This window comes from Elgaria multicarinata, chromosome 4, assembly GCF_023053635.1.
Source record: "Elgaria multicarinata webbii isolate HBS135686 ecotype San Diego chromosome 4, rElgMul1.1.pri, whole genome shotgun sequence".
Lineage (NCBI taxonomy): Eukaryota > Metazoa > Chordata > Lepidosauria > Squamata > Anguidae > Elgaria > Elgaria multicarinata.
The window spans coordinates 20,119,983-20,144,401 of NC_086174.1; the positions used below are offsets into that span (position 1 = coordinate 20,119,983).

The 24,419-nt window shown below is 41.7% G+C and overlaps 2 protein-coding genes across 9 annotated transcripts in view; one reads left to right on the forward strand and one right to left on the reverse strand.

Moving 5' to 3' along the window:
• The window catches only part of EIF4A3 (eukaryotic translation initiation factor 4A3), a 428,365-nt gene that overhangs the window by 376,377 nt on the left and 27,569 nt on the right, over window positions 1-24,419 (forward strand). The gene's annotated exons all lie outside the window — the stretch shown is intronic.
• Window positions 1-24,419, reverse strand: part of MAP4K3 (mitogen-activated protein kinase kinase kinase kinase 3) — a 91,034-nt gene that overhangs the window by 41,375 nt on the left and 25,240 nt on the right. For 4 of the 8 annotated variants that reach the window (XM_063123887.1, XM_063123886.1, XM_063123891.1 and 1 more), the window contains exons 8-15: window positions 24,181-24,253; window positions 23,074-23,205; window positions 18,128-18,190; window positions 17,960-18,041; window positions 16,840-16,950; window positions 15,269-15,344; window positions 14,096-14,154; window positions 6,615-6,677 (exon numbers count right to left, since the gene is read on the reverse strand). In XM_063123887.1, coding sequence (XP_062979957.1) covers window positions 6,615-6,677; window positions 14,096-14,154; window positions 15,269-15,344; window positions 16,840-16,950; window positions 17,960-18,041; window positions 18,128-18,190; window positions 23,074-23,205; window positions 24,181-24,253 — 659 coding nt within the window. Of the gene's footprint in view, window positions 1-6,614; window positions 6,678-14,095; window positions 14,155-15,268; window positions 15,345-16,839; window positions 16,951-17,959; window positions 18,042-18,127; window positions 18,191-23,073; window positions 23,206-23,698; window positions 23,729-24,180; window positions 24,254-24,419 lie in introns of those variants that run through there. The other 4 variants (XM_063123890.1, XM_063123888.1, XM_063123892.1 and 1 more) reach the window with 2 other exon arrangements.

Consider the following 24,419-nt stretch of genomic DNA (forward strand, 5'->3'; position numbering starts at 1 on the left):
CCTGGCGTGCAGCAGATGGTGGCTTCTAACCCACCCCACAATCCATGGCCAAAGTGTGCAAAAGGACTAATATCTACTACATTATACGGTACAAGTAGAAGTAGTTACCTAACAGAGGTAGAGTAACCAAGTCTTGGTTTTGGTTTCTCCAAACAACACTGTGGGATATTTTACCACAGCTGGTCCAAGGGGATGAAATTGCACTACACTCTGATAATTCGATAGTGGACATTAGTAATGGGCAATAAGGCACAAGAGAGTATCATCAGAAGTGGCTATATAGGGTGACATCCAATTACATTCTCCCACTGACAGAATCAGGAGGGAGCGATTCCCCCTCCCCTTTGCAGCCGCCCACATGCTCTCAAAATCTGGTCGGGAGAGTTGGGCTGTCCTCCAGAATAGATTTGCAGGAGGAGAGAAGGAGGAAGTCCCATCACGCAAGTGGACTTACACTCATAGTATATTTTGAGTATAAATATTTGGGCGCGTAACCACATCAAAACATTTCTCCCTTACAGTGGTAGAGCTGGGATTGTTCATCTTCTGTTTCTGGTCTTAAAGCGGTTCAACTACTCAGCAAAACGGGGCGCTGGTAATGGTGGTGAGAGTGAAAGCTTGTAGCTGCCCCACCGTTCCTTCAACAAAACATGTGATTTGGCCTATTTACACAGCAGGCAGGTGAGCCCTCCTCACTCTACCTCCCCACAGATATCAAGGGCCTTCTTTGATGTGTGAACCAACATGCTCAAAAACTTTTTTGCCATGCCGATTGAAAGGATTAAAAAAATCATTGGGTTGACTCCAGACTTGTCCCTCTGTGGACAGAAGGGCTCCTTCTGCCGGCAAAGAGAACTGTGACCTAGCAGAGGCTTCTCACGGGAAGATGAGGGAAGGGTGGTGATTTTCTCTGAATCACCCTTTCCCCTACAGCCCCCCATCCCACCTTTTTGAATGGTCCTCCCAAACTTCTGGGATAAAATGGTTCTGGGGGCTGTAGGGGAATTGAAGAAAATCCCCACCTCTTCCTCCAGCACCTGCTGAGTGCAACTCTAGATCTATCCTGCATTGAGCAGGGGGTTGGACTCAATGGCCTTATAGGCCCCTTCCAACTCTGCTATTCTATGATTCTATAAAAGCAAACTCTAAAGCTTAGGTCTATGCAGAGCATTGATTCAATGCCTCTACATTTCTATTTTTAAATAAAAGGGCATTTAGGGCTTGAATAACCACTACAAACTATTTTGGGGTATTCAATGAAAAAATGATTTGCACCACTAGTCAGAAAAGAGATTCTTCGTTTGGACTCTGTTCAGTAGATTTAATTTAAGTGCTAAGAGAACGAACAGTTATGCTTTGAATAATTGCATGTGTGATACAGTAGAGGAATTTTGTCTTATACAGGTGTATACTTGGTGCTTTTACTTTTGCCTTGTTCTGTAGTTTTTGTATTTGGGAAAGTTGTAAGCACAGAAAATGAAAGGATCATGTCAGGTAACATGTATGAGGAATGCAGAAAAAAGTTAACCCTTCCTTTATTAACAGCCTTTTCTGGATGTAGCCCCACAACGTTGGTATTAATCTGTTTAAGGGATGTGTCCTCCCATATTACTGAAAGGGTCTCTAAGTTTCTCATGACCTCAATGCAAATTAGAAAAATAACGTTGCAATCCTTCTGAGAGAAGCAACTCGCCAAGCTGTATTTTGTTTTTATGTCACTTTTTATCTATCCTTTGCATGTTTTGGTGTTGATTTTGCTGGTCTGTGACCGTAATAAATAACAATGCAAAGGTAGATAATGATTATTTTTTAGGAGCTCAAAATCATAGTAGTATATATTACTAGTAGTATATCAGTAGTAGTATATACTAATAGTAATACTACTACTTGTTTTAGAGAATTCAAAGGGCTTTACATATTTTGTAACAATCCTTATAATAACCCGAATAAAAGATAGGTAGATATTATCTCCATATTGCAAATAGAGGAACAAAGCTGAGAAAGAATGGCTAAGCGAATTCATGGAAGAAGCAGCACTCAAAGACAGGACTTCCAAATTCATCATTCCATCTCTTACCTACTACACTACATTAGTACTTGAATACAAATATAAATGCATCACTGTGCTATTGTGCAAAACACTGCCACTTTAGAGAATCAAACGAAGATTAAATTGACATGGGGATTTAATAGCCTAGCAGGAAATATTGAGATTCTTTTGGCAGTGATCCAAGTACTGTTTTGAAAGACCTCACTATCTGGGTAATGATGGCATGAAAGAAACTGCAATTAAATACACTTTAAAAAAGGAAACGTTGTTTAATAAAAAACAAAAAATAAAAAACAAAGATAGTCATGCTAGTCCGTTGGGGAAAAAATCCAAAATCCACAGCTGGGAAATTTCTTTATTAGGACCAAACCAAAACACACAAAAGATTGTGCAAACATTCAAGTTCTCCAGAACTCTTCAGCAAGATAGGTGGTAAAAAAAAAAAGGGGGGGGGGCAGATGGGATGGAGGAAGAACAGAAAAGTCCAAAGGACAGAGGTTGTGATAAAAAGATGAGATACTCAAGCTTCTAAAAGAGCCTTAAAGGGAACTCATTTAGAAAAGGGTTGCCCTAAATGGCTCCCAATTGCTGGTTAGCACAGGATTTAGCGTAAGTGATATGAGGATACAGAATGAGGTTGTCAGAAGATACTGTCAGACCTACCGCTTTCAGAGCTGAGCTATGAAACTAATTCATTCTAACTCGGTCCTCTCACGTAACGTTTTAACAAAAGATTCAGGGCAGGCAGTATGCGTGCTTGACGAGGAGACACACTTTTGCTTCAGAACCGGAAATGCTGCTTAGATATAACAACGGCTAAAATCAGATGCATAACTTGGTTAACATCAAGTCTGAAATGACCGTGATTTCTTTTAACGAAGATAGCTCCAGTTTTCAGCTGATATGAGCAGTATCAGTTGCACTGAATATCCTTTAAAGGCATCTCAAGAAGGGAACTCACTCATGATTCTGTCAAGACTAGACTACAGCTTGCGAGGCACAAACGGCCCCTATGTCAGGCAGTTTCGTATTATTATAGCAAGATCACTCCGCAGAGATCAACTCTTGAAGAGTACACTAAGCCTGCAACCCTACACCCACTTACCTGGGATTAAGCCTGATTGAATTCAATGGGACTTACTTCTGAGTGGACATGCATAGGATTGTGTGGTACAGAAGTTCATTACTTAACATAAGCTTAAAGACCAGGCCATTTGGAATACATCAACTTATATATATGAGGAAAAAACAGGCACAGCCACCCAGATCTTCTACATTCAGCAAGACAAATAACAGGTTTGGTGTCTAGAAGACATGTAAAAACTTCATCAGGCTGCAGTCCAATGCTCATTTACTGCTGGATGCAACTCAGTGGGACTTACTTCCAAGCAGACATGCATCAAATGGGGCTATTACTTTAGAAGCCTGTCAAAACATGTTTTAAAATCACTTTGGTTTGATTTTACATGGCTTGGACTATAATGATGGCAACATATCTAACTATGCTACTTTATGCTGACTTTGGAGATGAGCACTGATTCCAAGCAGATGGGAATTTCCCAGAGAGATGATTTGTTGTTCTATTACATCCTTGGTGCCTACTTTAAGATGACTTTAAGCTAGCAGGTATTCTGAAGATTTTTATTAAAACACTGGGCCTGTTCAGACACAATTTTGCTCTTTGGATTTGATGGGCCTTGGGCTCATATACTTGGCTCTCCCATTCTCATTAGCTTGAGCCAGTTCACACACAACAGCCTATTCCTGGGTTGTTTAACCCAGGAATTGGCAAGGCAGTGGGAGCAAACAAGTGCACTACCTACTGCCTGTTTGCCAGTTCCAATTAATGTGAAGATTGCCCTGTTCCTGGATTGTTTTATGATGTCCTGAAAATGGAAGAGATCAGCAGGAGTGAGGCAATGTGTTCACTCTCAAGACCCCCATCAATTCCTGGCTTAAACAACCCAGGAATTGACTGCAATATGCGAACCGGTTTTTGAGTAAATTGGGAGACATTGCATTCAAACAAACATGGGATCGCTGATTCTGTGAGAAAGAATCCAATTTCTAAAATGTTCCATCTCAGAGTCAAGAAGAAGCCATGCTCAAACACACATGGCACCTCCCAAGTTCACTGTTACCTTCTGCCTGCTGAGAAGGGAGAAAGCAAGCCTATGGTCCGGGCCTACTAACAATCTCACTGTGGGTAAAATCCTGGGGGTGATGTAGTATTTGAACAAGGCCACTGACTCCACCCTTCCCAATGTTAGAAAGCTCTATAAGCTTTGTGAAAACTGCACAGGCATTGGAGATGCCAAGCAAAGGATATTCTAAAAGACAAGCTTTTTCTCACATTTCTCTTTAACTATGCACAATGTTGAAATATCTTTGGCAGAAAGTCAAGTATGAACTTCCTAACAAGAAAGCAAATGTTTGTGAAAACAGATGAAGCACAGCATGTTATGTTCAGTGCAGAAACCTATAAAATGTACCAACACATTATGCGGTCTTCTGCTTGTTTACTTTGCAGAGAAATTCATATTACTATACGTTTTCCCCAAAATGTAGAGGGAAAAACAGTACATTTTCTAAAAAAAATTAAAATGATGTTCTATTTTAAGGTTGCAGGAGCATCTTGGGAGATGGCTATGGAATGCTGGTCTGGACTTATTATTATTTTTATTATTATTTATTTATATAGCACCATCAATGTACATGGTGCTGTACTGACTTGCACTCAGAAGCCGCTGTTCAAAAGAAGTACCTGGAGACAGAGGGTTGGATCCAAATGTAACCTTCTGCAAATGGAAGGGCTCCTTCCATCCACAGAATGCTTGGGATCGAGTGGAGGGATTGTGTTGGTGGAAGGGGGTAGGAAGTAATTTTATCCAATTCCTTCCCCACCCATTGTTATAGACCAAATTGTTTGGAGGGTGCCCACATCTGCAGAGGAAAAGGAGATGTCAGTAAAATTCACCTCCTCATCTTTCTGCTGTCTGGAGCATCACCTGAGCAGAACTCCACTCAGGGGATGTTCGCCCTGGCCGCAGCAAAGTCTAGATTCAAGCCAGAATTATTGGAGCTATAACTACAGGCAAATTCTTGAAGGCAGACATTTGTGTGCCAATGAGGAAGTCAACAGCCTGTACCTAATGGGAGCTGGGGTCCATAATAAGCCATGGAAACTTTTGATAAATAGAACTTTTATTTGATAAATAAAACTTTTGATAAATACAAGATGGGGATACTTGGCTCAGCAATACTACAAACGAGAAGGATCTTGGAATTGTTGTAGATTGCAAGCTGAATATGAGCCAACAGTGCGATATGGCTGCAAGAAAGGCAAATTCTATTTTAGGCTGCATTAATAGAAGTATAGCTTCCAAATCACGTGAGGTACTGGTTCTTCTCTATTCGGCCCTGGTTAGGCCTCATCTAGAGTATTGCATCCAGTTCTGGGCTCCACAATTCAAGAAGGATGCAGACAAGCTGGAGCGTGTTCAGAGGAGGGCAACCAGGCTGATCGGGGGTCTGGAAACAAAGCCCTATGAAGAGAGACTGAAAGAACTGGGCATGTTTAGCCTGGAGAAGAGAAGATTGAGGGGAGACATGATAGCACTCTTCAAATACTTAAAAGGTTGTCACACAGAGGAGGGCCAGGATCTCTTCTCGATCCTCCCAGAGTGCAGGACACGGAATAACGGGCTCAAGTTACAGGAAGCCAGATTCCAGCTGGACATCAGGAAAAACTTCCTGACTGTTAGAGCAGCACAACAATGGAACCAGTGACCTAGGGAGGTGGTGGGCTCTCCCACACTAGAGGCCTTCAAGAGGCAGCTGGACAACCATCTGTCGGGGATGCTTTAGGGTGGATTCCTGCATTGAGCAGGGGGTTGGACTCGATGGCCTTGTAGGCCCCTTCCAACTCTGCTATTCTGTGATTCTATGATTCTATTAATGCAGATTTTTTTAATGGAGTTATTCAACATGGATAAGCAACATTTAAGCATTTTGCAAAGAACGTCAAAAATGAAGATGTCTTTCTGCTGCTTAAATTGAAAGGGGGGGTATATCTCCCAAAAGATAGGATTTCTTGGCTAAGATGCTTTGAACAGTAAATTGTACTAATTTTTAATATTAGATAAAGAAAATACATGTTAGACAAAGTGGAAGATACTGAAGCAATACTTACATGCCATGTTCTTCAACTTGCCCTCTATTCCTTCCTTCCCAGAACCATTTGTCACCATTAGTTATTTATATGCTCAAGTACCTTGTTATTAAAATTACTAATCTAGCTAACAATTTATTGTCTTATAAACTAGTTTTAGTATAATGATCATGAGATTATAAAACTCATTGTGAGAAATGTTAGTATGTGAGAATGCAACACTGAAATAATTCATTAAAATGAGTAATTTTATTGCTCAATTATTTGATGGGTTTAGTAGACCTTTTGAGTATTCTACAGATGACAAAAGCAGCATGGCAACTGAACAAAAACATTTAACTTTGGAAAATAAAAGACAAACACACACAACGAAAAAGCAATAGATGAAAGTACCAGATTAGATCTTGCAGTGTAGTATATTTCTTCTGAACTGTCCAAAAAATCGTTACTGTCGGGCTGTTCATCAGACAAAGACCAGAAACTCAAGTTAATTACTTTTAGACTGAAAGACATCTACGTACAAAGGGATATTTTTGCTAGACAGAGAGCTTTGCTGTTACCATTTATTAAACTTTCTAAAAGTTTACACAGCATAGCAACTGGATTAGTATAGCCTTTAGTTGTGCAATGCTGACTTCAGAACAAAAATGTAAGGTCAGGTAAAAGGTCTGTCTTTATAATTGCATTTAATATTTATCTTTTTCAATCTTCTTTCCTTCTTGCTCTCCACACCAATTTAAACTACACTTCCCTGAATACCACAAATCATAACTTTTTTCTGGGCCAAATTCAAGTGCTGGTTTTAACCTATAACACCCTACATACCTCATGGACCACCTATTCCAGTATCTACCTTTTCCCTGAGTTCAGCTTCAGAGGACCTTCTTTGTGTGCCCTCCCCCACCCCACCCCGAGAAGGTCAGTGGGGAGGTGTAAGTTTGGGAGAGGGCCTTTTCTGTGATTTTTGAAATGCCCTCTCCAAAGAAGTTCATCTGGCAACAACACTGTCATCTTTTTGGTGCCAGGTAAAAAATGCATACTTAGTTTCCCAAGCATTTGGATATTTGTTATGGTCCAATTGTTCTGGATTGCTTTTGTGATGTTCATTCTAGGCCGTGAGCAGGGGGAGATTTTGTATATTTGTGAATTTTTCACATTGTATTGCTTTAGATTTATATTTTTATGGCATTTATTTGTATTTGGATTATTGTGCTGATTATGGTTTATACTGATCACAGCCCCACTTCCCAGTTATATCAATCATGGATTTTTGTGTTGTGTGTGACTGATTTTTGTGGTGGGAAGCAACGCATAAATAAATAAATAATGATAATAATAATAATAATAATAATAATAATAATAATAATAATACTTGAGGGAAGGACTTCAATTGCCATTCCTTTACCATTATATCTTACACAAATTTAATAAAACTTTGTGCACAGTCAACTGAAAGAGGCTGAACGACCTTGGTCTAGTACTACATGGAACTATTAAAGCCAGACTGCTCACTTGAGGGAATGGTATTAAAGGCAAAACTGAAGTACTTTGGCCACATAATGAGAAGACAGGATACCCTGGAGAAGAGGCTGATGCTAGGGAAAGTGGAAGGCAAAAGGAAGAGGGGCCAACCAAGGGCAAGATGGATGGATGATATTCTGGAGGTGACAGACTTGACCTTGGGGAAGCTGGGGGTGGCGACAGCCGACAGAAAGCTCTGGCGTGGGCTGGTCCATGAAGTCACGAAGAGTCGGAAGTGACTGAACGAATAAACAACAAGATGTAAATAAAATTTACAAATATTGAATAAACACAAGTCCTTGAAATGGACTTTGAGCACCAGGTGGTTTAGAGTCTAAAATGATGAATTGGAACAACTCCACAATTGTAAGCTTATTTACTTTAATGCAAGTTGGTTTCAAGTATGTTTCAGACTGGTTCCAAGTATGTCCAGTTTTCCCATATTATTGATGATTAGGTGTTGAGACAAATGCTAAAATAAAAAAAATGAAGCCTCTGTAGCTCACTGTGGCCAGGATAAAAACAACTGTGATACAAGTTCCAGGAGCCCAGGAGCAAGGGTGTGTGACTTTTTTCCACTCAAAGCCTGCTGCTCCCTATCCCATAAGACAAACTGGATTTGAGTTTGCAATACAGCCAGCTGTGAAAAAAAATGTTTCCACTAGCCGAGCTTAGGTTCTGTGAACCTAAGTAGCTCTTTGGTTCATCTCAAATGTCTAATTTTACTTGCATCTAACACATTAAGATTTTAAGACATGGACCAAGCATTATATAGATGCTTTAATCAAATAAATTATTGCAGCAGAAGCTTGGTTGCACTGGGAGTGAGACTGTACCACTATACTATCAGATTAATTAACTGGCAACTTCCATGTCTCAGCAGCACAGCAATAGCCGTAACTAAGAATATAAGAAGTACCCTGCTGGGTCAGACCAAGGGTCCATCTAGTCCAGCACTCTGTTCACACAGTGGCCAACCAGCCATCGACCACAGACCAACAAAGCAGGACATGGTGCAACAGCACCCTCCCACCCATGTTCCCCAGCAACTGGTGCACACAGGCTTACTGCCTCAGATACTGGAAGTAGCTCATAACCATCAGGGCTAGTAGCCATTGATAGCCTTCTCCTCCAGGAATTTATCCAACCCCCTTTTAAAGCCATCCATATTGGTGGCCATCACTACATCTTGTGGAAGTGACATCCATAATTTAACTATGTGCTGTGTGAAGAAGTACTTCTTTTTATTTGTCCTGAATCTCCCACCAAACAGCTTCATGGGATGACCCCAGCTTCTAGTATTTTGTGAGAGGGAGAAAAATGTCTCCCTATCCACATTCTCCACACCATGCATAATTCTGTACACCTCTATCATGTCTCCTTAGACTCCTTGCTAAACAATCCCAGTTGGTGTAACCTTCCCTCATAGGGGAGATTCTCCAGCCTCTTCATCATTTTAATTGCCCTTTTCTGCACTTTTTCTAGCTCTACAATAGGTGTGGTGACAAGAACTGTACACAGTATTCTGGTTGCAGCATAGATTTGTATAAAGGCAGTGTGATACTGGCCGTTTTATTCTCAATTCCTTTTCTTATAATACCTAACATGGAGTTTGCCTCCTTTGCAGTGACCGCACACTGGGTTGATCTTTTCATCGAGCTGTCCACCACAGTCCTATGATCTCTCTCTTGTTCAGTCACCGCCAGCTCAGATCCCATTAGGTTATACTTGAAGTTGAGTTTTTTTGCCCCAATGTGCATCACCTTACACTTGCTTACACTGAACCACATCTGCCATTTGGATGGCCACTCTCCCAGCTTGGAGAGATCCCTTTGGAGCTCTTCGCAATCCCTTTGTGTTTTAACAACTTTAAATTATTTGGTGTCACCGGCAAACTTGGCCACTTCACTACTCGCTCCGAATTCCAGATTATTTATGTTAAGGTTGCAATTCTAAGAACGCTTACTTAGAAGTAAGTTCCACTGAATAAAGTGGGATGCAGTTCCAAGCAAACACACATTGGATCAGACAATCAAACAGTATTTTAGCAACATATATATGGGCTTAAGCTGGCACCTCAGAGAAACCTAACAGCTTCTGCTATTGGGCGGTATAGAAATGTAATAAATAAATAAATAAATAAACCAATCTCAGTGTTTGCATCACCTCAAGAGAGAAAATATTAATGCAGAAATTATATCAGTTACAGAAAATTTAAAATCAGTTGCTAGCAAAAGAAGAATGAAATGCTGACAAACTCAAAAGGCTGCCAGTGCCAATAGCATGAAGGACTTTCATACTACTGAAAGTCTTTCATACTATTTGCAATGGAAAATTTGCAATGGAAAAGCAAAGCAATTTATTAACTGGCTCAGCTAAGGGCTACTAATACACTGAAGGCCCATATATGTAAGAATTAATTAGTAGTTTATATGTAACATACAAGAGGTATTTTTGATGCATGTGCTCAGAAGTCAGATTTCTTATTTCTTCCTCTCCCATAATACTAGAACCCGGGGTCATCCCATGAAGCTGATTGGTGGGAAATTCAGGACATATAAAAGGAAGGACTTCTTTGCACAGTGCATAGTTAAATTATGGAATTCACTACCACAAGATGTAGTGATGGCCACCAATTTGGATGGCTTTAAAAGGGGGTTGGATAAATTACTGGAAGAGAAGGCTATCAATGGCTACTAAGCCTGATGTCTCAGTGCAACTTCCAGTACCAGAGGGACTAAGCTTGTATACAACAGCTGCTAGGAAACATGGGGGTGCTGTTACACCATGTCCTGCTTGTGGTTCCCTGGTCAACAGCTGGTTGGCCACTGTGTGAATAGATTGCTGGACTAGATGGACCCTCGGTCTGATCCAGCAGGGCTCTTCTTATGATGTTATGGTTTCCTGAGCATATATGCACCAAGTGCACACATGGGGAAAATTGTGCATGTACACTCGTATAGGAATTTTGAGATGTGTGAAGTAGCCCTGAGTGCAATGGCTCACATATCGACTAAAAGCAGATGACTGATAACAGAGGCAAGATGATACACAAAGAAGTATATCTCAGGTAGAATAAAATGAAGAATTTAAAATATACCTCTTGAAAAATGAGGATTGAAAAGCAAGCGTGCATAAGAACAAAAGCTGCCTAAATTAAAATATCTGAGAAGAGATGTAAAACAAGGCCACTGTAGATGAAGAGCAATGCAGAAGAGAACATGCAAATGAGGGGTTGTATCCAATTGTGTCCATCAGACAGCAGAGCAGACACTGCTGACAGGATGCCTCCCATACAAAGACCAAATCAGCTTGAGAGGGTTGGGGGACCCCCCCAGAGCAGTTCTGTGGGGGAAGGGGGGTAGAGGAAGGGGGAGTCTCACTGCAGGAGTGGAAATCCAGCCATGTGTCATTGGATGGAGCCCAATTAGAGAAAGCTCCATGGTGCTTACATGTCCACACACTAAGTCAACCAGTATCAATGCTTTAACTTGTGAGTAACTAGACCAACATACTAGCTACGTGTTGAGTTTTGTTATTCCCTGTTCCTGGACAAATCTTCTGCTTCCCAGACTTTTCTTCCCTGCCAGAGTTATGGACTCAGATTTTATAACTGCATAAATTTATTGACAGGTAAACAGCCCTAGACAAGCTGTCCCCCCACCCCAGTCCACCTCTGCTCTCCCTAAGCTAGCCATGGCTCATGGCAAGAGCACTTGCTTTGCATGCAGAAGGACTCAAGTTCAATCTCCAGCTTCTCTAGGTAGGATTGGGAAAGGCTCCTGCCTAAAACCCTGGAGAGCCGCTGCCAGTTAGCGTCAACCAGGGCTGAGCAACATTTTGCCCCTACATGCAGTGGTGGGTTGGGGTTTGCACACGCGTACAGCCTTCCCCCTTCCCCGCCCCCTCACTCACACACACTCACTCAGTACACAGGGATGAGGATATTTAAACTCCCCCTTCCCTGTGCACTGAGATCCTGCTGCACTTCCTCACCGCCACCAAGCTGACTGGTGCTGGGAACAGCTTTTCCTGGCACCAATCGGTTTGGCAGGAGGCAGGCATGTGATTAAAATGGGGACGAAAGCACACAGGGATGACTCCACGCCCTTCTTGCCGTAATCACACTCTACATGCCCTGCCAAACAGCTGTGGAACACTGGATGCTTGCTCCTTGCCGTAATGGCTAAAATCTAGTTCTTGATCTGAAAACCAAGAAGTCTAAGAAAAAGACAGAGGGTCTTACCCGATAGGAGAAGCAGGCCTTTAGAAAGAAGGAAATGTGATGCAAAAACAAAGGAAGTCCACACGTTTAGAATCTGTCACCATATGTGATAGGGAGAAGGTGGATATCAATTTGAATTCAGTGTGAAAAACAACAACAAGGATGCTAAATTCATTATTAAATTATCTAGAAGTGACAGATCTTAAGAGCTACAGCCATCTGCCTAGCAATACTCTACCAGTTATAATCATGGAGCAAGAAAAAGAAAACTGGTGTGTTTCTAAGAAGAAATGAGACAAGTTATCAGTGCAGGCATTTAAAAAGTATTGGCGACTAAGAACAGTGCCCTAGCTTTACAGGATTTGCATCCTTGCTACGCCTGACACATAATTAGAGAAATGAAGATCTACTAAGATAAATCAGGCAGATATCCAGAATTGATTTTTTTCTATCAGAAGATCACACATAAGTGTTTCTGGACAGTGTCCAAAGAGATGCTGAAAACCCAAAAAACTGAAGGACCAGATCAAGGTAGTGATTTACTGAAAGGTGTATTAACACTCAAGAGGCTTTCAAATTCCTGTGTCAGCTGGGCTGGTTTTAGCAGTATTCTAAACTCTGGGCGGTTTTGTGAACCGCCCAGAGAGCTTCGGCTATTGGGTGGTATAAAAATGTAATAAATAAATAAATATTGCAAAGCAGGCTTGTTCCGCAAAGAAAATGAAAAATACATGGAGGTGCACTAAAGTAAGAAGTCCCTGTATCTTTCCTCTGCAAGACATCTTCCCATATCTCTGCCGTGAGAGATAATTCAGCATGAGGGGTGCCTTTAGGAGAGACATAAATAACTCTCAAAGTAAGATTACCATGAGTTCATGACTGGAGTATAGCAGCTCACCCAACAAGGACTCATTGCTGATATTCTGATCAAGAGTCTTGTGGAATTGCCCGCTGGCAATGTGAATAGCCTTCCTGTCCCTTTAAAAGTTATGAGAGAGGGGAAGAGGATGCAGTTTCTTTTCCCTATAGCTTTTAAATATTGAGTTTGTTCTGACCCTATACTGTCAGCTTCACCCTACCCGGTGCCTGTTTACACTTCCCTGTGCCTGTTTGCATTCTCTTTCCCTCCTTATTGTTTACTACAACTTTATTAGATTGTAAGCCTATGCGGCAGGGTCTTGCTATTTACTGTGTAATCTGTACAGCACCATGTACATTGATGGTGCTATATAAATAAATAAATAAATAAATAAATAAATAAATAAATAAATAATAACAGTTGCCATACATCAAATCCCATTCCTCCAGCCTCAGCCCACAGCAGGAAGAGGAAGAGGGTTGTAAAAGATGGGAGAATGGGGCCGGAGGCCCAGCAGTTAATTCCTCACTGCTACCGTGAAACTTTTATAGCCGCAGGCCCTTGTTGGAGGCCACTAGTGGGAGACGTTAGCAGGCAGCTGCTTTCATTGCCTCCCATGCTAAAGCAGGCACTTGTTTGTTCTTGGGAGGGGGGAGCAGAGAGCTAAGATGAAAGCTGGTGGACTTCCATTGACTTGCCACACTTAAAACCCATTCCTGGCACCACTTGTCTCTGCCACAGTGAAGAAATTGCAGTAACGACAACCATGGGTGTGCAACAAGGGAGATGGCCTTTTCAGTGGTGGCCTTCCAACGCGGCCTGCCTGGCACCAACATTGTTATCTTTTCGGCGCCAGGCCATGGTGTTTCTCTTCTCCCAGGCATTTAACAGCATATGTTGAGTTTTTTTAACTGACCCCTGAATAGTTGGTATGTAGTCATGAACAAGCTGACTATCAAGCTGAAATATAGTTAAATAGGTGTTTAAAAGCATGTTTGACATCAAGTGCCCCCTACATCTACTTGTGGGATACTAAGTTACATTGACTTTGCTTAAAAAATCAGTCAGATCTGATTTTTAAAGATCCTCAAAATTCAGGAAAATAATTGTGTGGGTTGTAATCTTAAGGCCTTGTACAAATATATATACTTCTACAGAATGAAATACATGTTCATAGGTCTCCTCTAGTGTTATGCTACAAATCACCTTTTTTCACCATCTACATGACATGGCTGCGCATGGTAACGCACACACAACTGTGTTACTTACATACTCATGATGAGGCTCTGTCTCTTTTCTTAAAGGTGGATCAAATTTTACTTGGCCAACTATTAAAGAGAACAAATAAAGTAAAGAGTAAGAGTAAGAACCAAGCATGTAAAATATGTAAAACATTTTACAGGTAAAACTTAACACATAATGGCCTGGTTTGCACAACACGACAGGCCAGTGTACGAACTCGGGCAATTTGCATGACACAGCAGTCCATGGGTTAAACAACCCATGGGTTGTCATACTTCAGTGGGAGAGAACAGAGGCACTTGCCTGTAGTGTACCTGCCACTCCTGCTGTTCCTGAGCAACCCATGATCAGCTCTGTCATAAGTTGCTTAGCATGTCCTCTGAACCCAGAGCGCTGGGTTGCTTAGGAGTTAAACAACCTAGTGGATAACCCAAATAGAAGTCATGGGAACAACCCAAAGTTCACAACCTAACAACAAAACATGGGTTCTCTTTGTGGATTGTTCCTGGTTAACAATCCATGGTTTGTTAGCATGGCTGGGTTCACACAACACAAAACAACCCATGGTTCAACGGCAACCCATATGTCAAAGACAACCCATATTCAACTGGTACTGTGACCTGTCATGTTGTGTGAACCCAGATTATGTGATTTGGCCCTTGATGCTAGCTTTCCAACGTTGTATCAGTCTTCCTTAACCTAGTGCCTGCCATAGGCATTAAACTGCAATGTCCATAATCCCCAGCCATCACGAGCTTGAACAATTTGTGTAGAAACGTAAGGTATCATTCCCAGGTCTGAGCAGTCTTGAAAACTACTGTGGTCAAGATGGCATGAAATAGCCTAAAAAGAAGAATGATGGATGACTGGAAAAGATTCATCTTTAAAATGGACAAGACTGATAAAGGTTAACTCTCCAATGCTTGTAAAAAAATCTCTTAATTAACCTGATATTGTAGGAGGGAAAGACACAAATTAAGCACTTTTTAAATAAAAAGAAATAGAGATATATTTGCTAATCACTCCAATTTAATGTAAGAAATGTGAAATTCCATTAAGAAGTGAAGCTTGTTGTACAGAAGTACAATGATAGATGCTCAATCTAGGATGGCTGGCAGTGACCTAATATGAACCACCAACATGTGTGTGAATATCGAAAGGATACCAACAATTAGTTTAAAAATCTGTGTACGTACTTACAGTTTATTTCGGAGCGTGTTTTTTCTTCTCTCACATTTCTACTTGTTGATTGAATTCTATGAGGCACAAGAAGAGGCTAGGAAAAAATGTTACATCTAAAGTATAGTTTAATAAATGAGTACCGATGTTCGATATCTGCCTCTTATGAGTGTTCTTAAAAATAGATTTATACAGTATTTTGCATTTTTAATACCGCTACAGATGCACAGGTATTTACCATGGTTGCAATCTCCACTATGAAATACAAACACACATTTAAAGTGAGTTAAATGTTATATTATGTAGACATTTTTACTGGAATACTTGTAAAAATTTAAAGACAACAGCATATACGTCCCTTGCACTGGGCCAGTTGGTACAATCAAAGCAAGCCACATTGGCTTGTTGTATGCCATGGCACAGGCTGGGCATGATTTCCATAATCACTGCTCAGCTACGGCTTATTGGGTTCAAATAATCCATGGGCTGTTGTAGGGTTATTTAAGGGTTTGTTTAACCCTCCAACAAGCCATGCTGCCCAGGTTCAGACAACACGACAAGCTGCAGTCAGACAGTGATTATGCAAATTGTGCCCGGACCGCACCACAGCTCACAAGCCACCGTGGGTTGTTCTGATTATGTGAGCTGGGGCATTGCTTGAATTTAAGAAAAATACAAAGGTATCGAAAACTGTTGACAAGCTAATAAATTTTAGCGACCCCAAGAGCTGTGCATGGTATGCTCACAACCACTGATTTACAACTTTGAAACTGTCAAACTTGCCTAAATTGTATTTGCAATTGGCATCCATTCATTGGCATCCATTCATTCCATGGAAAATTACACCCTAACTTAATTCACAAGTAAAATTCACAAGTATGTCCTTCTCCCTGGAAATAAACTACACCTTAAAAATGCTTATGCTCAAGCCTCTGAGGATTGCAGAAAGGTTTTTCTACTGCTGCTTATATAGGGGCCCATTTTGTTGTACCTCCATCTCATTTCCCCTCTGAAATATTTAAGGTCACATACTTGTAGTGTATTGGTCCAAAGAATTAATACGGGCTACTCTTTTTTTTAAAAAAAAAAAAAGTTGTGTTGTTTAATAAACACAAGTAAATTAAATATGTTGAACTAGATCACTCTCCAGGGAAATCAGAAAATGTCCCAATGCAAACGGAAATTTTTCCAATTCAAAATTTTCAGGAATATTTTCCATTCAATTTTTTTCAGGAAAACTCACATCAGTAACAGGAATATCATTCATCCTTTATCCACTAATATTCCTTTATCCACAGGAATATCATTCATCCTTTATCCACTACATACACAAACTAAAATATCACTGAGGTTCAAGAACAATATTGACCTGCCACACATAGTTGTTGCAAAATAATGCATGCTAAGTGCTTTGAGCAGTTATGAGATGAGCTAGGCAAATACTAACATTTGAAATAAATTGTTTAATCCTTCTATTCCTGCACTCCAAAGATCATGCAAAGATCAGAATTATCTTGCAAATGTGTCTCTGCTATACATCAGAATCTTTAATTGCAAAAGCTCCAGTTGCTATAACCAAGTAGGATTCTTACCTCTGGATCATCATCATCAAAATCATGATAGGTGGAATGATCAGGATTATTCATTTTATCCAATAGTTCAATAGCAAGGGTCCGGTTTAATGGTTGGGTAACAAAGGGGTGCTAGAAAAACAAAATGCAATAGCAGAACAAGTGAATGAAACTTGCATTAGAAATAGAAAATTTCAATATAAATGGAGGGTTCTCAAAACATTCTGGCCGAGCTCCATTAAGCCAGCAGGAAAAACAACTTTAAGGGCAGTATCCAACAGGCCGATTATTCCCCCGCTGATTCTTTTCCACACTGCTGATTCCCTTCCACAATTGGTGGGTTCCAATTCCGTTGACCACTGCTTACACAAGGGAGATTTAGCGATTCCTAAAGGAAGCCCCCAAATGGGCGGAAATGCTTTGTTTGGGCTGCCCCAGAAGCGCTAAATCACTGTTGAGCAAACAGTGGTGCCCACCTGCCCAATGCATTGGTGTAAGCACTTTGTCGGATTCTGCCCAATGCCTCCCCGCGATTAGCAAAGATAAAGTTCAGCCAACAGTATTTGTTTCCATCCCTCCGCCCTCCAAAAGCATAGGGACAGGCAGACTAAAGGAAAGCAGAAGCAGCAGCCTACAACATGATTTCATGTGCTCAAAGAGGGAGGAAACTGAAGAAACATAGTGCCATATGTTTATGATATGGATACCATCTCAATATTGAATCAACCAGATATGCAAAACAGAATAAGCCTCAACCAACTGGTTCTCGTTGTCTCTCTCTCTCACACACACACACAGAGGTAGAAACTGTAAGATCATAAGAATTGTCATGCTGGATCAGACCAAGGGTCCATCTAGTCCAGCACTCTGTTCACACCGTGGCCAACTAGCCATTGGCCAGGGATGAACAAGCAGGACATGGTGCAAAAGCACCCTCCCACCCATGTTCCCCAGCAACTGGTGCACACAGGCTTACTGCCTTGAATACTGGAGATAGCACACAACCATCGGGGCTAGTAGCCATTGATAGCCTTCAGGACCTCTCCAGCACCTCCTTATAGAAGCTTTCCTCACATGACGACACTGGCTACAGATTAAATTTAAAACAGTATGGACAGCGGGGGTGGGGGGGAGGTTATACCTGTAATAGTTTTTCAGCTGTAGGTCTTTTTTTAGGATTCTTTGTGAGTGCCATTTTCACAAAATGATGAAAGCTATTTGACCTATAAAATGAAATTGCAGATTTTAGGAAATTATTCAACAAACACAGTTCATTGATACAATACAGCTATATTGCCAAGGTACTTACCATTTCATCTTGTCCTTTAGCTTGGGAGGTTGAAAATTGCTTTTCGTCATTAAAAAGAGTGCTCTGGAAAGCAAGAACAATTGCGACTTTACAAAATCCATCCCATTACTGTACATCCAGAAGAAGCGGCATCACGCTTGTCTTCAGTAGGAGAAAGGTAAGAAAAACTCACCAATGGCTCATGACCCCTTAGGTCAGGGGTGGGCAGAAAATAGATCTCTAGATGTTTTAGACTCCAACTACCAGCATTCCTAACCATTGTCCATATTTGAAGTCCCAAACACCTGGAGATTTACCATCTGCCCAAAGCTGCCTTAGTTACATGGTGAAGAGCAAAACAAATTTAACTGACCTACACCAAAAAATTAGAGGCGGCAGCAATCTGTGCTTTTTAGATGCTGAGAAAGACACCATTCAGAAGACACCTTAAATCATGGTTTTAACCATGGTGGATAAAGCAAAAAAGCTTTATTCACTGCAGTTAAAGCTGTGGTTTAAGGTGTCATAGAATCATAGAATAGCAGAGTTGGAAGGGGCCTACAAGGCCATCGAGTCCAACCCCCTGCTCAATGCAGGAATCCACCCTACAGCATCCCTGACAGATGGTTGTCCAGCTGCCTCTTGAAGGCCTCTAGTGTGGGAGAGCCCACAACCTCCCTAGGTAGCTGATTCCATTGTCGCACTGCTCTAACAGTCAGGAAGTTTTTCCTGATGTCCAGCCGGAATCTGGCTTCCTTTAACTTGAGCCCGTTATTCCGTGTCCTGCACTCTGGGAGGATCGAGAAGAGATCCTGGCCCTCCTCTGTGTGACAACCTTTTAAGTATTTGAAGAATGCTATCATGTCTCCTCTCAATCTTCTCTTCTCCAGGCTAAACATGCCCAGTTCTTTCAGTCTCTCTTCATAGGGCTTTGTTTCTAGACCTCTGATCATCCTGGTTGCCCTCTTCTGAACACGCTCCAGCTTGTCTGCGTCCTTCTTGAATTGTGGAGCCCAGAACTGGACGCAATACTCTAGATGAGGCCTAACCAGGGCCGAATAGAGAGGAACCAGTACCTCATGTGATTTGGAAGCTATACTTCTATTAATGCAGCCCAAAATAGCATTTGCCTTTCTTGCAGCCATATCGCACTGTTGGCTCATATTCAGCTTGTGATCTACAACAATTCCAAGATCTTTCTCATTTGTAGTATTGCTGAGCCAAGTGTCCCCCATCTTGTAACTGTGCATTTGGTTTTTATTCCCTAAATGTAGAACTTGGCATTTATCCCTATTAAATTTCATTCTGTTGTTTTCAGCCCAGCACTCCAGCCTATCAAGATCACTTTGAAGTTTGTTTCTGTCTTCCAGGGTTTTAGCTATCCCACCCAATTTTGTGTCATCTGCAAATTTGATCAGCGTTCCCTGCACCTCCTCGTCCAAATCATTAATAAAAATGTTGAAGAGCACTGGGCCCAGGACTGAGCCCTGCGGCACCCCACTCGTTGCCTCTCCCCAGTTTGAGAAGGTTCCATTGATAATTACTCTTTGAGTCCGATTCTGTAGGCAACTGTGGATCCACCTAATAGTTGTTCCCATCTAGCCCACTTTTAGCTAGTTTGTTAATCAGAATGTCATGTGGTACTTTGTCAAAAGCTTTGCTGAAGTCAAGATATATGACGTCCACAGCATTCCCACAGTCCACAAGGGAGGTTATCCTATCAAAAAATGAGATCAAATTAGTCTGACAGGATTTGTTCCTGACAAATCCATGTTGGCTTCTAGTAATCACTGCATTGATTTCAAGGTGTTTACAGATTGACTTCTTTATAATCTGCTCCAGAATTTTCCCAGGGATGGATGTCAGACTGACTGGTCTGTAGTTCCCAGGTTCCTCCTTTTTGCCCTTTTTGAAGATAGGGACAACGTTAGCCCTCCTCCAGTCATCCGGCACCTCACCCGTCTTCCATGATTTTGCAAAGATAATAGACAAAGGTTCTGAGAGTTCTTCCGCTAGCTCCTTCATTACTCTTGGATGCAGTTCATCGGGCCCTGGAGATTTGAACTCATTCAAGGAAATTAGGTGTTCTTTGACCATTTGTTTATCAATCTCAAGCTGCAATCCTGCCCCCTCAACTTCTGCTTCACTTTTTCCAGGGGGGTCATAGACCCACTTTTGGGAGAAGACTGAGGCAAAGTAGGAATTGAGCACTTCAGCCTTTTCTTTGTCATCTGTTATCAATTTGCCATCCTCATTAAGCAGTTGAACCACCATTTCTTTCCTCTGTCTTTTACTACTCACGTATCTGAAGAAAGCCTTTTTATTGCTTTTAGCATCCCTCGCTAATCTCAGCTCATTCACAGCTTTAGCCTTCCTGACGCCATTTCGGCACTTCTGCGCCACTTGTCTGTACTCTTCTTTTGTAGCCTGGCCTTCCTTCCACTTCCTATATGTATCCCTTTTTGTTTTCAGTTCATCAATAAGCTTTTTGTGGAGCCACATTGGTTTCCTCTGTTGTCTTCTATCTTTTCTCCTTGTTGGAATTGTTTGTAACTGTGCCTTTAAAATTTAATTTTTTAGATACTCCCACCCATCCTGCACTCCTTTTCTCTTTAGGCTCCCTTGCCATGGGACCTTACTTATTATAGCTCTGAGTTTATTAAAATCAGCTTTCCTAAAATCCAGAGTACGTGCATGGCTACGCTCGACTTTTGTCTCCTTCATAATCAAGAATTCAAGTATGACGTGGTCACTTTCCCCCAGAGTTCCCGTAACTGCCACTTTATCCACTAAGTCATCCCTATTGGTCAATAACAAGTCAAGGATTGCCGATCCTCTAGTTCCTTCCACCACTTTCTGTAGGAGAAAGTTATCACCCATACATGTCAGGAATTTCTTGGAAGGGCCGCTTTTGGCAGTAATGGTCTCCCAACAGATATCAGGGTAATTGAAGTCCCCCATCACTACTACATCACACTTCCTTGAAACATTGGTAATTTGTTTCTCAAAAGTTTCGTCCTCGTCTTCTCCTTGATTGGGTGGTCGGTAGTAGACTCCGATTATCATATTCTTTTTATTCCTAGCCCCATTTATTTTAATCCAGACGCTCTCGACGGGGCTCCCAATCTCATCCACCTGTATTTCTGTGCAGGGATAGGTATTTTTAACATATAGTGCAACTCCCTTTCTATTTCTTCTGTTCTTTTTGAACAAGTTATATCCTTCAATTGCTATATTCCAGTCATGGGAGTCATCCCACCAAGTTTCAGTTATACCTATCAAGTCGTATTTGCCTTCATGTAATAAGAGTTCAAGTTCATTCTGTTTGTTTCCCATGCTCTGGGCATTAGTATATAGACATCGAAGACCATGTGTTTTATAGTCTGGCTTTGTTCTGAACACAGCCTGGCTTTCGGGCTTAACCACCATGGTTAAAGCCATGGTTTAAGGTGTCTTCTGAACAGGCCCACTGTCTTTGATGGGTAGGGTGGTTATATTAAATTGAAACCTTAAAACTGTGTGCAGATAGTGGGTCCAATCCTGCAGCCTTTGCTCATAGAGCTAAGGGTATGCAGCAGTCCTGCAGGGCTCCTGCAAAAACAACCCTTGCTTCTGCCATCAACAGTTTGGCACGCGATCTCCCGAGCCTGATGCAAGCCTGCATTTGGTAACAGCCAAAGCCTCTGGTCTATTGCCAGCAGCGTTGTATTGGCAGCTTTCCCCCAGGCTCCTGGCGCCCAGACTACATCCAGCAGGAGCATAGCTACATGCCAAGGCCCAGGGAAGAGTTGCCAACATGATGCTACTGGTAATATGCAGGAGTTCTTTAGTTACTACTGAACAGCCCCAGCAGGTCGCAGCACACTCAGAAAGCAGCGTATGAATGCAGGGAGCAGGATTGCACCAAATCCCTTTTCAGAGGCTCGAAAAGACTCTGATTGAACATTTATTTTTTATTACTGCATTTATATCCCACCTTTTTTCCTCCAAGGAACCTAAGGCGGCATACATAATCCTCCTCCTCTCCATGTTATCCTCAGAACAACAACCCTGTGAGGTGGGTTGGGCTGAGAGTCTGTGACTGGCCCAAAGTCACCCAGTGGGTTTCCATGGCCGAGTGGGGACTAGAACTCGGATCTCCTGACTCCAAGTCCAACACTTTAGCCACTACGCCACACTTTGCTGCCCATGGTACATTTTCTATCCCGCTGTCTCTACTCAAACAGGCTTTTGTCATCTCTGAATATCTATTATCCATACACAGCCTTAATATAGAAAACAAGTTTAAAAACAGCAACCACAATAAACCCAATTCAAGACTCTGGACAGATAGGACTATATCATAAAACCCTAAAATGAAGGAAACTACTAAGTAGGGGCTTCCTTTACCCCCGTTTTTATTCACAACAGCTCCAGAGCCCATACCTAGAGCAAAAGAAGAAAAGTAAGAATCCAGGTTTTTGCCTTCTTTTTTTCATCCTCCTTCCCTCTTCCTCCTTCACAAACAGTTGTCAAAGCAGGGTGCAGAGCTGCATGTAGGCTCTGCAGCCCGCAGTTAGTATGTTCTTATTGAACTGGTTCGCACGACACACCAGGCTCACCGTGTGTTATTTAACCCACGATGAGCTGTGATATGTGCAGAGTGCTGTTTTGAATAAGCAACCCAAACCCATGGGTTATGTGAGAGTTAAATAATCCTCAGTTTACTGTAGGGTTATGTAAGTGTTGTTTAACACTTGGATAACTTCTGATGGCCAGGTCTGGGTGACATGTCACAACCCCACTGAGGAACGCATATTCAAAATGGCGACTGACACACACCGCGGCTCATCATGGCTTAATATAACCCATGGTTAGTCTGGCATGTCATGTGAAATAATCACATTATTTGTTCTATGGTAACTATGTTGTTATGGGTTCATTTTAAGTGTGCCTTAAGCATTCCAGCCTTACGTATAATTACCAACCTCATTGGATGCAAGTCAAACATAGGAGGCTGAAGTTCTGCTAGTTCTATAGCAGTTATTCCAACAGCCCAAAGGTCACAGAGCTGATTATATCCACCTTTCCTTTCAACTGCAGCAACTTCAGGGGCCATCCTAAGAATAAGAGAAACTGTTTTGGAAAATGCATTCTCATTCCTATATTTTGAAAGTTCATGCAGCTTTTTCAGTAAATGACAGCGTTAATCTTTCTGTTGCTCATTACACTTTTAATTAAGACGCACATTGCAACAGCCCTTCCACCTTCATGTGTACTAATGGGAAGTTGAGGGCATCAGAACAGGCCAGGCAGTTTTTCGTCTGACCAACTGGCAACCCTAACGTTGCCCCAATTACTGTGAGCGTAACTAAGGCTGAGAAAGCCTCATTGAAAATTAATCACGAACCGAAGCACAATCCACCTTGAAGCCTTAGTGCCCATAAGCTTTGAAATGAAAAGGAGTGGAAGAAAAGAATCAGGAGACAGTTCAAAAATTTGTCAGTAATCTTAAGCAGGGGGGTGGGGGTTGCACTGTGAGAGGAGACATTGGGTGTAGCCCCTGATATTTTTAGCAATAGAACAAGTGCTCTTGTATTAATGGACCTTTACCAATATGGTGTTCCAATGAAAGATTTCCTTTTGGCATAGCTCACTAGTAGGGCACATGCTTTGCTTGCTGGAAGCCCCAGGCTCAAACCCCGGCATCTCCAGGTAGGGAAACTGACTGAAACCCTGGAGAGCCACTGCTGCCAGTCAGTGTTGGCAATGCTGGGCTGTCCTCCCAAACCAGCAGGTGTTGCTGTAAACCTGAGAGTTTCCCCCATTTGCTTCCAGACAAGGGTCAGTTTTAGGCATGCATCACTTTGTGTTGTATCCAATGGTGTCCGTCCATCAGAACAGACTCTGCTGGTAGAACATAATATCCCTCCCTGTGCAGCCCTCCACGTCACCCCAGTCTGCTCCAGGGCATTGGGGACCCCTCTGGAGTAGATTTTATGGTTGCACAGTGAGAGGAGACTTTGGACGTAGCCCCGATATTTTTAGCAGTAGAACAAGTGCTCTTGTATTAATGAATAATAAAAGACATTTACCAATATGGTGTTCCAATGAAAGATTTCCTTTTGGCAATTGTAGCTGTTATTTGTGCCGCTACTCCAAAATCAGCTATAAAAGAAAATTGAAGACAATTTCAACTGATGCAACCATTTTCAACTTATCACAATAAACGGAATGCATACAGGATAGCAGAGTCAAGATTGTTATTATCTGGCCAGCACAACTTTTGGAAGCCTTCGTAATATTAATTTCATATTTCCCTCTAAGCATACAA